Here is an 18116-nt window from a genome sequence, read left to right on the forward strand (position 1 = left end):
ATTATAAGTGTTTGAATATTTAATTATACATAGGAGGAGGTATAATGTTTTTAATTATTTTTGCATAAAGGATATTGTGGTCAATTTATTTTCTTTAAGTTAAAGGCCAAAGCCTTAGAGCATTGATTAGTTCACTGTTTCTATAAATAATTTGGTGTTTAGGTTTAATGTAGTTAGTTAGTATTTTGTTTCTTTTGTTAGGATTATGAGATACAAGACTCTTCCTAGTTAGAGTTGCAATTCCTTTGACATGTGAGAGGGTTGAGTTGTGCCACTTTTGGCATGGATTCAACCCCTTCTCGTGCAACTATAAACTCTGGGACAACATTCCCATTACTTCTTGTCACTCACCGAGAAGTTTGAGATGTTGATGTAGTGTCAGAGTGACACACTTTCATTTCAAAAACATAAACATACACCATGACGAAGGGCACACACCAACATAATATTCAACTTTCTTGGGTTGTCAAAGTAGGATAATTTATTCACTAAGGAAAGCAACTCATCAATAGTTAGATTTAGTAAAAGTTTCCTTACTTTTACAGATCTTGAACTTTTGGCATGCTTTTAAGGCCCTAAACAATGTTTTTTGGCCTTATCATATATTTATATTGGGTGGCATCTTCAATTCTTGATGGAAATTGTCCCTCTATTTAAATATTTCCAACAAGCTATTGTGCACCCTAAACAGAGTTTGTATGTATAAATTGTGAGAAATTGACATATCAACTAAACTCCAAAAATTTCAACTCTTTGAAAATAAGAAACCACCATAACAACTAGTTTATATTATTTTGCAAAAAAACCTAATAACATTCTTTCTAATTTCAAAACTAAACAAACATAATGGATAACAACTAGTTTATATTATTTTGCAAAAAACCCTAAGAACATTCTTTCTAATATCCAAACTAAACCAGCATAATTGACAACATATTCCATCCATATTACACTGTAACAATCTACTCTCTCCATCCATTGAATATAAATCAGGTGGTTTCCATTGTTGTAGAAAGGGATGGAAGGTGGCAACCACATGTGGCAAGTGTTCCAAGGGTCCATGGGATTGGGAAAATTTATTCCCTTCAACATTAGGGTTGCCTCCCATTAGAAAAAACACCTTTCCGTGCAACAAACGAGTCATTGAAATTCTTAGAGCGTGATTAACTCTGCGAATTACACAACTAGGACTTTGTATTTCAGTTTGTTCTCTTGGAATACTACCATTTCTTTTTGGATCTTAATCGTACAGCACGGTTGCATGGGAACACAGTACGACTTCGAATTGGTTACGAATCGCGAGTTGCTGCGAAGAGGGCTGATCGGATTCTTACTGTAGTTAGATAAGCATCACTTTGAACATGCACTTTTTGCAAAAGATTTATTGATGTCAGCCGGACTTTCTTACTCATTGGCGGGTTTGGTGTTATATTAAGTTGAAATGGAAGCAGAAGGTAAAATTATGGCGGGATTGATGCTTCGTTGCTTTCATTAATTGATTCAAGTATTTCCTTCCACTTTACCAAGTAGAAGAATTTGGAAATATGTCAGGGCAAAGAGTGACGTCGAATCCTCAGGCCGCGCTTGCCGCTCTGGTCACCAAGCGAGAGAGGTTGCAAGAAGAGCTCCGGCTTGTCGAAAAACAGGTAATTATTTGTTATTAGCAAGGAAGTCTACATAAATCTGCTTGTTATAAAATTATCTTCATCGGGTTTTGTAAATATGCTTCAATTGCCTCGATAGCTAGCTGTGCGTAGGGCTGTCTAACGAGGTTTAGGTGTTTGGATCAAAGTTAAAGTTTTTGACTAATTCGGGTAGTCGGGCTTCGTGAAATTTTTAGTTGTAACATTTGCTTGTTCGATTCTCAGCGGATTCCTGTATGGGTTCTACCTGAAAATTTCTGAAGCGAAACGTCCCAGGAGTTTAGACTCCGTTCTGGGAAAAAATTGGGTGGCTTCTGTGAAAAAAAATGCTGACCGGCATCAGAACTTGAAAGCTTATACTGTGGTACCCAATTACACAACCTAAAATGGGGTCTAAGTTTCAAAGGTATATGATAGTCATCGACCTAGGCTTCTTTCATATTTACAGACATAGCACGGGCTATTTAAGTAAAAAGACTGACAAATTGTAGGCCGCTGATCACAATTTGAAAACCCCTACTGTTGCACCCAAGCAGACAACCCAAACTAGGGTCTAAACTTCAAAGGTGGGTGCATATGATACTGAACAACCTAGGTTTCTTTCATATTTACAGTCATAGCATGGGTTCTTTGAAGTTAAAATAATGAAAAATATAACATAGATTTGGCATTTTCATCCATCGCTCCCACCCGGCATAGTAGCTGGTTTGTTGAGTGAAAGTTGAGCGAAGTCGCAAGACAGGTTACTTTTGTGCAAAGGATTTCCTTTATCTGGAGCATAAACAAAAGCTCTCTTTAGAAAGAATGAAAGATTTATCATATTAATATCACGAAGGCAGTCAATGGGTGTCCATGTCGTTTATAACAAAAATATGTTCAGCACAGTGAAGGGAACGAATTAACCATCTCCATTAATAAATAGGAAGAAATTTTCTTGATTTCCAAAAATGGCCAAAGAAATTGCCAGAACACAAATATACCCGATTGTGTGAGATTCCCTACAAGAAAGAACGAGATATATCGATCTTGTAGAATGATCAAATGCAGTCAATGACATTCAAAATTTACATTGCATGAAATAGACAAGGGTGAAGTGAAGTGTGTTGGCATTATCGATACAAGTCTAAAAAGCAATAAACGATGTTTGATAAGTTGTTCTATAGTTATGGATCAATACAAGCAAAAGCAGCCAAGAAACACTAAGGTGGAAGCACAAATATTGCATAATTGCAAGTAATCAAGGAACGTTTTGTCTACATTGAATACTGCATTATGTTCTAGGATTTATCAAAGAAAGTTTTTTTGATGAAGGTACAATTTACATTGGAGTCTACAACATTACTCTAGGTGGTAATGGTAAACTCTCTCTATGATGTGAGAGGTAAAAACGTTCTCTTGCTCTTTTGTCATCAATGTTTGACACTCTTCTGAAGGAAAGGAAAATCTTGACAAAGAGATCTTAGTAAAAAACTACTACTATACGATATTTTGGGTTTGTTGTTCACTGTGGTTGGTATGTAACATCTTGGAGTTTGTTGTTTAGTGTAGTTTGTTGATGGTTGTAGCTCGGGCAGGTACTTTTGCACAGGCGTAAGTGCCTAGGCATGCAAAAGTTGCCTAATACACCCATAACCTTAGCATATTACTTTAGTGATCAAAGTATTTTCTTTTTATAACCTTAGCAAGTCACTTTAGTTATTCAAGTAATTTGTTTTTATAATCTTAGCAAATTACTTTAGTGATTAAAGTAATTTCTTTTTATAAAGTGAGTTATTCTAATGAAATACAACGATTTTTGCATTAGTGAATTAGGTGAATCTCAATCATCGATCTCAAGTGAGGTGAGATCTAATCTCAACTGGAAATCGCTTTGGAGTTTAGGGTTGTGGATTCAGTCATAACTCAAGCTTATAAAAGAAAGGCCAGGCTAAGGGAGAAGACACAATAGTGAGTGGGCACAAGACTTGAGAGGAGATCTCAGTGATTGGGTGGAGGAGTTTCATCTAAGTGTGCTGAGTTCGAAGATTGTGCCAGGGTCCAACAAAGGAGTGTTAGGATATTCCGACACATAGGAAATAGTTAATTATAACTTGGTCTAGTGTAGAGTTAGGTAAAGTGTGTTTCCTTACTATGTACTTTTGTAACTTACAATCCGACAATCACGATATGTAGTGATTCGACGGTTCATTCTCTCCTTGATATTACCGACACTTGATCCATGGCTTAACACCCGATTGGTCCATGATCTCTATTTAAAGAGCATGGAGGGTCATTTGTAGGGTAACCGTTCATAAGAGAAGCTTATGTAAATTTTCATTCTTTTATTAATAAATTTATTGGCTCAGGCCGTGGACTGTTTCCCTCTTTGAGGGTTTTAACCACGTCAACAATACTGGTGTATTGATCCCTGATTTGTTTGTGAGCGGTGTCCTTTGGTGCGCTGATACCATGTAGGAATTTACAGGATTAGATTAAGTTTGGAAAGGGGGCGGATTTTTTTTTTAAATATAACATTATCATTCATTTCCGCACATTCTCGCACTTCGTCGGCATCTTCAACAACTTTTTTTCAAAAAGCCATAACTTCTTCATCCGGAGGACGTTTTTTTTGAATCAACCTAATTTTTCGAGATCTTTCCATTGGAACACTTAGTTTCGACATCTATAGCTTCAGTTTCTATTAAAATGGGAAGTCCATCAGATGGATGTTAAATCTTCCTTCTTGCATGGGGACTTGCATGAAGAAATCTATATGGAACAACCTACTGGCTTTATACAAACAAACTCCAGCCTTGTATGTCGGCTTAAGAAATCCCTTTATGGTCTCAAGCAAGCCCCTCGAGCTTGGTATGCCAAAATGGATAGCTTTCTTTTAGAAACTGGCTTTTCTAGGTGTCATTCTGGCAATACTGTCTACACCAAGAAAGTGGGCAAGTCCCTTATCATTCTTGTTCTTTATGTTGATGATCTTATCCTTACTGGTAGTGATCCCAACCTTATAAACCATGTGAAGTCCAGCCTTAAAAAGAAGTTTGAAATGATAGACTTAGGACACTTGCATTATTTTCTTGGTCTTCAAGTCTTGCAATCCAAGGAAGGTATTTCCCTTTCCCAGTCCAAGTATGCCTGTGATCTTCTATGCCATTTTCACATGAAACACTGTAAGCCAACCCCTTCTCCCTTTCAGTCTGGAGCCAAACTTTCAGTCACTTGTACTTCACCTGAAGTTGATGATACCTTATACCGTCAACTTGTAGGAAAACTTTTGTATCTGACCCATACTCGTCTTGACCTTTCCTTTGTTGTTGGCCTTATTGCTCGGTTTATGCAAAACCCACATGAAAGTCATTGGAAAACAGCTAAAAGAATACTTCGTTATGTTCGAGGTACAATTTAGTTTGGGATTCATTATAGTGCCGAAGCATCTCCTCTATTGGTTGGTTTCACTGATTCCGATTGGGCTGGTGACCCTGATGATCGAAAGTCTACTGCAGGTTATGTGTTCACTCTTGGTTCAGGACCTATTACATGGGCTTGCAAGAAACAAAGTGCCATTTCTCTTTCTTTAGCAGAAGCAGAGTATCGTGGTGCCGTAGAAGCTAGTAAGGAAGCCCTATGGCTTCGTCAGATCCTAAGTCACCTGACACGGGGATTCGGGATACGTAGGATTCGGGATTCGTGGTGTCGGATTCGGGACACGCTGACCCCCCGGAACAGGACACGTTATATATTATTTTATTAATATACATATATATATATATATATATATATATATATTAAAAATTAGATATTATCATATTTCTTACACAAATTTTAATTAATGATACAAATTTATTGATTTCAAACATAGATCTTCATCTATAGCTATTAGCATGCATAGTACATACAAAATTCAAATAAATGTCAGTGGTACTGGTCACATAAATGATAAATCTATTAAAAATTTAAATCATGATTCATAATTCATAACTGAAAGACAACTTACAACTACAAGATAGTAAGATAAACACACTGACAACTGTAGTTTTCTCATTAAGTCATCAAATCAAAATGTGTTACATAGGTAGTGTTGGTGCAATGCCAATGGCAAATAGGAATAGAAAATATAAAACAACTATAGGTATACAAACCTCAAGGCATCAATCAACATCAGAATCAGCATCACTGTCCCCATCATCATGGTCCCCACTGCTCTCCTCTGCATCCTCCTCCTCCCCTGTATCCATAGTCGCCTCTGCATCTGCTGGTATGGAGGTTGACCCCTCTAAGTCATCAAATCTAACAGGCTCAAGCACTGGATCACTGAGATCCATGTTGGCCAATGCCAACTCAACAGTGGTGTCCAGACCCATATCATCAGGAAAGACATCCCACATCTTTGTCTTTCCCCTCAACCACTCTTCCCTCTGCCTGTAAATAAGACGAAGTTTGGTGTGCACATACACCATTGTCTCTGCCCTGGACTGCTCAAGCCTGCTCTTCTTCACATTATGCAAATTCCCATATGTGCTCCAATTCCTCTCGCAACAAGAGGATGAAGTCACCTGAGAGAGGAGCCTCATGGCTAAATGCTGAAGAGGAGGGCTTGTTGCCCCATGATTTGCCCACCAAGAATAGGGCTTCTTAACCCCCCTGTCTCTAATCACATCATAACCTCCAAATCGACCAGTGCAAGTGGAAAACTTTGCAAAGGCATCCTCCACCTCAGCAAGCAATGCACTATCCTGATAAATCCGCCTCAATGCCTCTTTCCTCCCCTATGAGATTTCACCATCCATGTGAGGAGGGAATCTGCGGGAAGGTCCACCATTCAGCCACTCATGGCTGTAGTATTTGGGGTTCAATGAGTGAGCCAAACAATGTAAAGGTGTACAATTCTTGTCCCATCTGCGGACAAGAATATCATGTATGGTATCGCAGAAGGCCTCTGGTGATGTCTCATCTTGGGGGCACTCACTCTGTAGAATAATGCTCCTCACAGACTCAATCATGGAATCCCATCCCTCATAAACCTCTCCTAGGATGGGTTTGTTTGTATCTGCAACTCGAAGCAAAGAGATGATAGGGCCCATGATCCGAATAATTAGATCTACTCTCTCCCACCAAGCATCATCTAGTACCGTGTCCTTCACTCTTTTAGAGGCTGCCTGATCTGTCTTTCTCCAAAAAGACCAAAACTCACAAATAACCATGGACCCAAGAGCAGTCTTGACCTCCCTCAACCTCTTCAACATCATGAATGAAGATGCAAACCGTGTATCAACAATCTTCAACAATGATAGATTGCTGTACTCCTTGTAGATAGTGAGGGCATTTGTATGATTTTGCACAAAGTTACGGATATGTCTTGCATCCTCAATAATGCTTCCAATCCAAAGCACATCAGAAGCAATGGATTTCAGTGCTAAGTTCAATGAATGGACAATGCAAGGTGTCCAAAACACTTGTGGATATTTAGCTTCCACAATCATGCTAGCCGCCTTGCAAACAGGTGCATTATCTGTAATGATTTGCACACAAGATTCAACACCTACATCTTCAACAACTTTAATAAATAACTCACCCATAAATTGTACATCCTTGTATTCGCCAAGTGTATCCACTGCTTTCAGGAAAACTGGACCATTCAAGTAAGACACCATGAAGTTGATGATTGGGTGTCGTGCTGGATCTGTCCATCCATCAGAAACAATGCTAACCCCAGATGTTGGCCATGATGCCATAATAGGCTCAAGCATTTTTTGCACCTCTTTTTTTGCCTTCGTCAACAATGTGGTTCTCAGCTTCTCTGACCCAGGAGGCACATACCCTGCTGGAGTCCCTTGAGTTAGAGCTCGGCACATCTCAACAAATAAAGGTGAACGTGCAACATTAAATGATATGAAGTTTTGATAGAAGAAGAAGGCAATGGTGAGATCAAGCTCTTCCCGTCTCTCTTTTTGGAAAATCTTGTCCATTGGACCAAGTGATCTTCTTTTTAATGCTTGTCCCCCAGTAGAAGTAGAACTCTCAAATGGAAATTTGGTGGTGGCTTTCCTCAAAAATGGAAGGGGGTCTTCATTCTTGCCCTTGGGTGTTTTTGATTTTGAAGCCAGTGCCACATGTTCCATACCAACATTGGCCTCCTTTTCCAATTCTTTTCTCTTTTGTGAAGTAATAGCTCTACAAGATCCAATCCCACAACCAGGTATAGCCAACAAATGTGATTTCACATGGTAATATGTGCTTTTGAAAGAAATGTTACAAAAGTTGCAGTTCCATTGCACATTGCCTCCTCCCTTTCCCTTGTTGTTTGGCCCATCCTCTCTTGTGACATATTTCCACAATGGATATTTATCATTGTCTTTAAGTCCTCTTCCCTCAACATTACTTGCAGCAGACTCTGATGATATTGGGGGAGGAAGGGCATCTCTACCCATGACATTCTTGCCCTTCCTTTGCCCCCTAATTGCTGCCTTTGATTGAGCCATGAACACTGTTACCTCAACCTGTAAAAAAAATGAACAAATTGCTGTAAAAATTTAAAAATGCAAAAAAAATGAACAAGAATCAACACTAATTTGAATTGTAATTTGTTACCATTACCAATTTATTGCACAGATGATGTGCAACTGAGTTTTTAGTGGCACATTTCATCAAACAGTTTATAAACACACTGCTGTAGGTGCTCTTCTTGTATTTATTTCAAATTTCAATGTATTATAAATATTAAATTTATACACAGTACCACAAGAATGCTTATAACTTTGTCTATCTGCCTTTGGCTTTTTCAGCAGCGGAATACTTTCTTCACTGAATTTCTGTGCTTAAATGGTCAAAGGCTAATACATTGCTGAGGGTAGGGTTATAATTAGTTAGAATGTTGTCTAAAGAACTTATATGGGCAATTCCACTGCATAGGAACTGCTTTTTATGAGAATAACATGGACATTTAAGTTCATTACGTCTGGCTGAAATTCAACGGGACACATTTTTGACAATTATGGCACATAATACCTACAAATAACATGTCTATTGCTATGCATATAGCTTGTTTCTCACTCCAAACAAGCATGGCACTGTTATAAACTTATAAACTCATATGAACATTGAATATCAATATTATTATGGTTGATGGCAGTTGCCTATAACTAGTACGATATTTTAAGAGATCCGAAGTACATTCAAGCTCAAGTAGCTTGGAATAATTATGCAACGGTGGCATATTCAAAGACAACTAATGTATTCAGAACTCCAAAAACGATTGATGCTCAGGAAAACGATAAAGTTATAAACTGTAAGACTACTGAGATGTCTTTCTAACCAATTCAAGGGCCCCAAAATAATGTTACATTAGCATTCAAGTCTGATTTTAGAGCAATAAAAATGATTACAATGCGTTGCCAGTTTGACCGTTGATCCAATGATCCACCATAACCACGGTCCACTTGTGTTATAATTTATAAATTGCGTTATCTGGTGGACTACTTACCTCAGACCTGGTGGACCGTGGACGTTTGGTGGTCGATTCTCCTTGCTGAGAGTCCGCTCCTCGCTGCAACAGCACAATGAGTTGCCAAATGACTTGCAAAATGAGCCTGTCAACGAGCAAACACGCCCCTTTAACCTAGCAGCTGGAAACGAGTCCCAGAAACAGGACACGTCCCAAAAATCGCGACACGCTGTGCAAATTCGGGACACGTTATAGGACACGACGTGTCATAAAGGGACACGACGTGTCATGCAGTTTGGACACGAATCCGCAGAGAATCGTGTCGGATTCGCTGGATTCGCGATTCGACAGGACTTTTGGACGAATCCGGTATCCTAGGTCAGATCCTATCAGAGTTGGCTTTCAGCAACAACATCCGACTACACTTTGGTGTGATAATCAAAGTGCCATTCAACTATGCAAAGATCCAATCCAACATCAGCGCAACAAACACATTGAACTGCACATGCTCTTCATCAGAAAGCTCATTCATGACCATGTTCTTGAAGTGCAATATTGTTCAATAGATGATCAAGTTGCAGACATCTTTACAAAGGCTCTCACAGAGGCGAAGTTCACTAAACTTCGATTTATGGTTGGAGTTCAGGAAGTTGTCACTAAGGGGGGATAGGCTCTAATGCCTCCTTCCTTCTCCTATTGTGTCATATTTGTACATCCTTCAATCCTATCCCAAGTTGTTCTTAAGGGGGGATGTTAGGATATTCTGATACATAGGAAATAGTTAAGTATAACTTGGTCTAGTGTAGAGTTAGGTAAAGTGTGTTTCTTTTCTATGTACTTTTGTAACTTACAATTCGACGGTCACGATATGTAGTGATCCGATGGTTCATTCTCTCCTTGGTATTACCGACACTTGATCCGTGGCTTAACACCCGGTTGGTCCATGATCTCTATTTAAAGAGCATGGAGTGTCATTTGTAGGGTAACCGTTCATGAGAGAAGCTTATGTAAATTTTCATTCTTTTATTAATAAATTGCCTGAAGTGGCCGCGTTGGCTTAGGCCGTGGATTGTTTCCCTCTTTGAGGGTTTTAACCACGTCAACAACACTGGTGTATTGATCTGTGATCTGTTTGTGAGCGGTGTCCTTTGGTGTTCTGTCTGAGAAACTTACCCTATAAATTCCTACAAGGAGATCCACATCAGTCAAGTAGATCAAATCTAGATCTAGGGCTTGATTAGTTGGATTAGATCTAGGGTGTGTTGTATTTGTAAATTCCTTGGAGGGCTATTTTCCCAAGAAGAGAGCTCGAGTAGATTTGTAAGATGCTAGGAATTAAATAGCCAGGTTGTTGGGTCCAAGTAAATTTAACACAGTTGATATGTAACATCTTGTAGACCTTTGAGTATCATCTAGAGTTTGGGAAGTTACTATTTTTCAATATTCTTCATAGCTTCAATGTTTCTATGATCCATTATCTAACATCTGGCAATGATAGCTAAAAAAAATTGGACCTTATACATGAACAAAATAATAAGTGGTCCTCTTGATTTTAGGAGGAGACAATGGTACTTGTTCTCAATCATCTTCAAGCATCATAGTGATTGGACATTTGATAGTAAATAACTCCTTTATTTGGATATGCCATGATTAAATTTTGCAAATGTATTGTTCTATAGGGGAGTATGATGCTTTGCCTTAGTCCTTGGCTTTGAGAGGGTGTGAGAAAATTTCAAGTTTATCCTAAAGAAAATCTTAAACTATCATACTAGTATTATTGAATGTTGTTTAGAGGAATAATAAAACCCCTTTGAAATACGTAAGATATTCTCAACATAAAACTACTAGCTTGTAATTGATAACCTTGGAACTAAAGTTTGTACATTTCCATGTAGTGTGAGAATGCACCCTTGGTAGATGTCATCTCATGTATTCAAAGTTTAACTCCTTAGATGTATATCAGGGGCATCTATTGGGAATTTATTTTCCAGAGAAATATAGTCTCATGCTTGTGTATATGGTCTTCTAAGTGAGAACGTTGGTACCTGACCAGCGCCTACAAATTACCCCACTCTTCCTTGGTGTTTTAGATGGTGGAAAATAGTAATTTCCAACAAAAATATTGGCTGGTAATCCCAAGGGACTCAATGAGATTTAATTCCAATACCTTCATGAACTTTTGCATAAGAGCATTTACCCACTGAGATAACCCTTATGGCTATCTACACGGAATATATATACAGGGCAAATGGTTTTGTAGATCTACATCTAATTTTGGGTAGAGTGGAAATAGTTGAATATTGGTAATGTTTCTTTGACAAGCTAGTCTTGAAGAAGACCAAAGAGGTTAAGTATAGGTATTTTTCTTGAGGTTTTAATTGCTAGTCTGCAAGAAAACAATCAGATAAGTTGGTTAATTGACTTAAGTTTGTTTGTGCCATGGATTGTACCTTATCTAGCTAGGAAACAACTATAAAATTATTCTCTACAACAATTGAGATTCTCGCATTAGGTTTGTAGTTGTGATCGACATTTCGAAACATCGATCACAACTACAAACCTAATGCTAGATGAATCCGGAAGAAGATGTACACAAACCTGAAGATCGCAGAAACCTAAAATTTGAGAATTGAGATACTCTAAAATATTTCTAAACAATGCATTATGGGACTAGTCCTCGCCCTCTTTAGGTATAACTTGTCAAAACATTGTCGTTCACTCTCTAATCCATTCATACTCAAGGCTTGACCTCTAAAGTTTGGGCAGCTAAAATTAATTGTTTTTTAGATTGTTGTCAAAAGGTTGTGTATGGAGATGTTCTCTGCAACGTGTGCCACCTTTGGGAGCCTGATACAAAGATGCACCTTATTTTTTGGTGTCCCTTATACTATGAGATCAAAGGACGCTATCATTGCCTTTATAGGGACTTTGGGGCTCCCTCTCTACTTTCTTTCAGTATCAAGACCAGAGATGCTTAGTCCTTTTCATCGAGGATAACTTTTGCCACAAATGTCAACTCCTGCACGCGATGCCTCACCCTACAATGACTAGAATGATCACCTCATACTTCCTCGTTGACCTGTGAGATTGGAACAACAAATGATAGGCAAAGTTCCAAAGTGCACCAAATGGCATAATGGTGAGACCTTGGGTTTCTCTCGGCCCTCCCCCATAGGGAGGCCATCCGATCTTATTGAGAGTGACTTGTCGGTATCAGTTCATACATCAAGACATGCATCCTCAGAGTGCTAGAGAGATCAGCTCTAGATAGTCTCGGAGTAGAGTAACTCTTGCTTGTAAAATTGTCTCCTAGCCCCAGAGGAGCAACCAAAGTCCATTCAGAGTTTCCTTCTTTCAACCTCAAATGTTAGGAGTATCCCTCACTCATATATTCTACCCGGATCATACAGTCGGACCCCTAGATGGTTCCATAAGACTCTAACAACTAGCCAATGTCCTGTTTGTCCCTTTCGCCCTCGACCATCAGACAAAGGAAATCTTGATGTTATCAGCCTCATCGTCTGATCTCTCTCTCACTCTCTCACTTGATAGGCTTTTAAGTTGCTCAAACTTACTCGGTACTTTGTAACACCCTACCTTTGTCACGGTTTTATACATTTATACATATGTTTTGATGTTATACCTATGTAGGTTTCTTTCTTTATATTATTTTTGACGTTATTAGGAGTTCCACTCGCACTCCCACATTGTATCCATACTGGTTGTACTCTCAAGTCCCACTGACTTGTTTTTATGGTTATTTGTTGAACAATGATATAATTATCTTATGTTATCTAAAGTAGAAATTTGCCACAACCAGTGATCTCATTTAAAGCTTGTGAACATTATGAATCTTGAAACATGAAAGAGAAAAGATAAACCTGCTAAAAGATACAGATGTCAAACAATCTAACACACAAACTATTCCAGCAGCAAAATGAAAGGGCCAAAAGATTTTACTGCTGGAGATGTAACTGATGATAGTGAGAAGAGTCTGTCTTTAGGCTGAAATGTAATGCCCCTTTTTGAGTAATGGCTAGAGGAGGTCAACTCAGTAGCCTATTTGATTCCCGTAAGCTATAGTCGGAAGAAGGGGATCAATTAATTTAATTATTTAATGCCATTGCTAAGGTGATGTTGAGTGATTAAATTAATGGTTATTAGTCTTGAAAATAGGTTATTTACAGTATTACTCCCTTTGACCTGTTAGTGCAAAAATGATCACAGTATCGCTAATAATAAATTTGCATGTAATGATTGGCTTATCCATTTATGCAGGTTGGGAATTTCTGCAATTTATGTCTATATGTCCATCTTGTTGCCCCATGCAATTTCCAGTATACAAAACATCATTTTCAATTATGATTTTACATAAAGACACACCAAAATATAAAGAGTTTGGTGGTTGGTATATTTTTGTATTATGATGTTCATAAATCTGAAAATTGTTTACATGATTTGCAAATGAACATGGTTGAAAACTAAGTGCAGAAATTTCTGAACTTGCTCCTATTATATTTGGCTGCTCAAAAGACTCAAAATCGGCACTTCAAGAGATGAATCATAGGTAGGATTACTCACAAATTTCCAACAATCTTCATCCATAGTACATACTGTGATCAAATTTCTGAAAATTTATATTTAAAACCATATTATTTGCTGCCCTTATCTTCATTGAATTTAGAAGAAATTAAATCTGAATGTATGAATTTCTCAAATCCTTCAATACATAAATGATTAAGTTCATAATTTTGAAAAAGATCATGGTTTACCTGTACTTTGTCTTCAAGATTGGAAAATGAAGGAGAAGCTTCCTCTTTCTCTTGATCTTCATGGATGGGTTCTTTCTTTTCAATGGGAAAATGTGAAAGTTTTTCTTCAATGGCTTCCTCTTATACATGCTTTACAATGGATATCTATTCATCATTTTGCCTTCAACAACTTTAATAGCCTCTAAAAATGAAATCCATGATTGTAGGATAAAGAAGGTCAGTGGCCATCTTCAATTTTTTTTGACCATTATTACAATACTTTTCGTCAAAATATTTAATGAAAGCTTTGAACCATATGTGATCATTCTCTATTTGAATCAACAGAGAATCTTTATCTTCATAGAAAGCCATACATTTCTACTTCAAATTTTCAATGTGAGAGACCAAATTTAGAAACAAAATATGCAAAATGTCATCGTACATTTACCAAAATAGAGTGTAGTTGTCAAGGTGAACTTTTGATGGTGGCTTCAAAATGTTGCTTGTATCACCCTACAAGCAACATGTTTTCAAATTAACAAAAGTGAAAATGACTTTTCCCTTCTTGGAGTCAGCAAGATGAGATATGATCTTCAAATCTGCTCTCTCATCAAAATGTGTAGTTGATATGCAAATGTCTTTCAGGAAATGAACTTTATTGTTAGAATTTGAAGCCCTAGGTGACCAATGCCCTTTTGATCTCAATCAAAATAGATTGTTGAATTTAATCAATGCTGAAATTAAATTTCAGACCATAGCATTAATCACACAATAGCTAGAAATTAATTTAGTAGAAGCATAAAAGTTAATTTCGCACAAAAATGTCGTAACTCCAAATCACCTTTTCATTCGTTCAAAAAAACTTACATGGAAACCTCCACATTCTGCCTAAGAAACAACACTGCATGGATACCAGAACACCCTGAATTGAGCTTGTATAGCTGTTTTTTTTAAAGGCTATGATTGGGACTGCCCATGGGGTTTCAAACCGGTGACAGTCACACATGGAATACCTTATCAATGCACCCATTCACCAATTATTCTACACCCCATGGGCAGTATCTATAGCTTGTTGAAAAAACCAGAATTGACAAAAAAATGTTGTATCACTTGCATGATAGCCTGTATGGCTTGTATAGATCTGTATAGTTCTGTTTGTATGACTATGTGATTATGTTGGAGTTTCATTGTTTCTTATGAACCCTATTTTGCATGAAGCAATATCTGATCTCGATACGCTTGGATTTGTCAAAAAACACTAGATTCTCAAAGATTTTTATACAACTTTGATTATCACTGTAAATGACCATGAACCAATTCAAAGTGTTCATTGCCAAACATATGTTTGGCATGGTGTTGACCAAATATATCAAGGAGCCTATCAATTGCCTGTACATTGTGGGATCTACCAATTCTCAATCTGAAGTTGTCACCTTCTTTAGATTAGTGATCATGGGTATTCCGTATTTCCATAGGTTTGTAATCCTCGATTTGAAACCTCTTCAACATTTGAACTGCATACTTACTCTGCCCAAGAAAAATCTCCCTTGGTCTCTACCAAACTTTCAACCCCAAGAAGTAATGCATCAAGCTGATTTTCTTCATATCGAAAGTAGTTAACATGTCTATTTTGCACCTTGCAATTAGTTTCTTTGCACCTATAAAAATTGAGTCATCTACATACAACACCAGAAATGTTTCTCTGCACCTATAAAAAACGAGTCATCTACATACAACACCAAAATAAGCAATTTAGTTTGAATAAATATGTAATGTAAGTTAGAATTTGCTTCACTTTGGGTGAACCCCATACTTTGCAGATATCCATCAATCTTGAAATTCCATGCTCTTAGTGCTTGCTTGAGTCCATACAAGGCTTTCTTAAGCTTGCATACATGGGACTCCTTCCCATTTACCTCAAAGCCTTAAGGTTGCTCTGTGTACACTTCTTCTTGAATGATCTCATTGAGGAAAGTTGTCTTCACATCCATTTGATGTATCTTCCATCCCGTAAATGAAACCAAAGGTTTAACAATCTTAAATTTTTAATAGATGTGTACATGTCTCCTCATAGTCCACTTCCTCTCTCTGAGAGAACCCTCCCAACACAAATCTCATTTTGAACTTCTTATTGCTACCATTTGTAGCATGCTTGATCTTGTAGAGCCACTTGGAACTCACAAATGACTTACCCTCTAGTCTTGGCACTTATGTCAAACTTCATTCTTCATGATGGAGGTGTACTCCTCCACCTTGCCATCTTGCCGTAGCAACTGGTTTACTGCCTCTTGAAAACTAGAAGGCTCGACATCTATAATGCTACTCATCAATATCATATAGTCTTGAAACTTCTTCAAAGGTTTGCTCCCTCTAAAAGTGCCCCTAGGAGTCCCAACATGCTCTTGAGCATCCCTCATTATATGATTAAACCATCAAGATCTCTTGACAAAAGAAGGATCTCCTATCTTACCCTCTTCACATGAAGAGTACTGTATTGCCCTGGTAATCATTGGTGACCTTGGCTCAACCTTCAGACCCTTTCGCTTCTTTTCCTCAGTCATTGGTATGTTAGTTTTCTCATACCCAACTGCTAATTTAATAAGTATGTAATATCCCTAATTTTGTGAGCATGGGAATTTTGCCTAATTTTGGTGATATTAAGTAAAGGGGGCAAATATTATTTTGGAGAAAGGTGGCAAGTATTATTTTATTGGAGATTGATGGCAAATTATTGTTTTATTAAAATGGAAGCAAAAGTCACTTAGTGGAAAATGCCCCCCACCAATAAAATAATAATTACAAAAAGAGTTTAGAAGCATGGGGAGAAATTATAAAAGGAGGATGAACTCATTTGCTAATCATCTTTTTGACTATTACATTTCACCTTTCATCTTTTTTTGGGGTTGTTTAGCAGAAGAAGAAAAGTGTTGTTTAGCACCAAGAATTCCAAGCAGAATTCCACCTCTACCTTCGGTGAACTTCGAGTGTCACCCTAAGGGAGTAAGAAGGTGTCCATCTCAAGGATTCTCTAGGAGCTATATTGCATACTATTTCTAGCTGGAGCGTGCTTCTCTTAGGGCGCAGAAATAAATTTGAAGGGGTTGAGAAAAGCTAGCAAACAGTGGAGCTTTGGCTAGAGAATTTGTAGAGAATTATCCATAAGGAGGATGAGTTTTTCCTTGGGGATTTGCAGGGCCAAGAGTGTTGCATTTTGGAGGACCGAATTTGTCTGTTCCAGGGTCTGTGCAGGGGTTTATTGGCAGCTTTTGTGCACTTACAGAGATTCAATATTTGGGGAGCATTTGAGCTGGGATTTACTTGGTGATTGAGGGGAGAAATTTGCAGGAGTTAGGGAGGATTTCCTGGAGGGAGATTTGGGCCAAATTCAGCAATATCTAAACCGTAGGGCGTTTTCTGGCCAAATTGAGTGATTTACACTTGTTGGGGGTCACCGGGGTTCGGTGGATTCAGCGCAAATCCTTTCTGGGTTTTTGTGGGTTTGGTGAGAGGAGGCTAGGATTAATTTTACAAAATTTTTTGAGCACTTATGAGGGCAGTTTTCCTAGTTCCATTCAATAGTTAGCAGCGTAAATTGTTGGAGGAGGGCACAAGTTACCCCAGGACCATTTACACCACTTGGGTCCGTGAGAGGTTTTTGAGTTTCGCTGGTGCTGGTGTGGAGAGCCTACATTTAATTTTGCAGAATTTTTGGAGTAGATTTGAGGGCCAAAATCTCAGTTCACCTACAACAACAGTGGCAATAATTTTTTGGGCTAGCGCAAAATCATGGTGGGGAGCTCATCTGACATTTGGGTAGCTTGATCATCACCTGGGTTTGGATTTGCTTGCTGTAGCAAGCTCAAGTTCCTCTTTCATACTCATTTGTATTCTATTTGCTCGGAAATAAATAAAATGGCTTTAGAGTTTTGTTGCATTTCCTCTTGTGTTGTGATTTCTTGCGTATTTGTTGAATTTCCTAGTTGTTGTCATTGTGCATGTTTATGTTATTCACTTAATATTTCCGTTAGTAATATTACAAAGTATTATAAAATGAAAAAACTGAAAATTGAATTGTCAAATTCACTTACTAAATATGTTGAGTATTGTAACAAAATAATAGTAGCAGAAAACTAAATTCTTGAAGACAAAAACACACAATTAAAACAAAACACGAGAAATTTACCCAGGAAACCCCAATTGGGGAAAACCTGCCAACTTGTGTGCTTTTATTATTCTGCTCAACAAAATCTTCAAATGATGATTACAAATATGAGGGGAAATTTCCTTTCT

At 37.9% G+C, this 18116-nt stretch overlaps 1 protein-coding gene across 5 annotated transcripts in view; it reads left to right on the top strand.

Moving 5' to 3' along the window:
* The first annotated feature begins 1024 nt into the window (after positions 1 to 1024).
* Positions 1025 to 18116, top strand: part of LOC149227860 (histone acetyltransferase subunit NuA4-domain protein) — a 325335-nt gene continuing 308243 nt past the window's right edge. Inside the window, exons 1-2 of one of the 5 annotated variants that reach the window (XM_089377943.1) lie at positions 1025 to 1454; positions 1552 to 1646. In XM_089377943.1, the coding sequence (XP_089234069.1) occupies positions 1442 to 1454; positions 1552 to 1646 (108 nt within the window). In that variant the 5' untranslated portion in view covers positions 1025 to 1441. The remainder of the gene's footprint in view (positions 1455 to 1551; positions 1647 to 18116) is intronic. The other 4 variants (XM_089377944.1, XM_089377945.1, XM_089377947.1 and 1 more) reach the window with 4 other exon arrangements.

The sequence above is a fragment of the Pinus tabuliformis genome, chromosome J (genome assembly GCF_031772625.1).
Source record: "Pinus tabuliformis cultivar Carrire ecotype Pingquan chromosome J, CPIR1, whole genome shotgun sequence".
In the NCBI taxonomy this organism is placed as follows: domain Eukaryota; kingdom Viridiplantae; phylum Streptophyta; class Pinopsida; order Pinales; family Pinaceae; genus Pinus; species Pinus tabuliformis.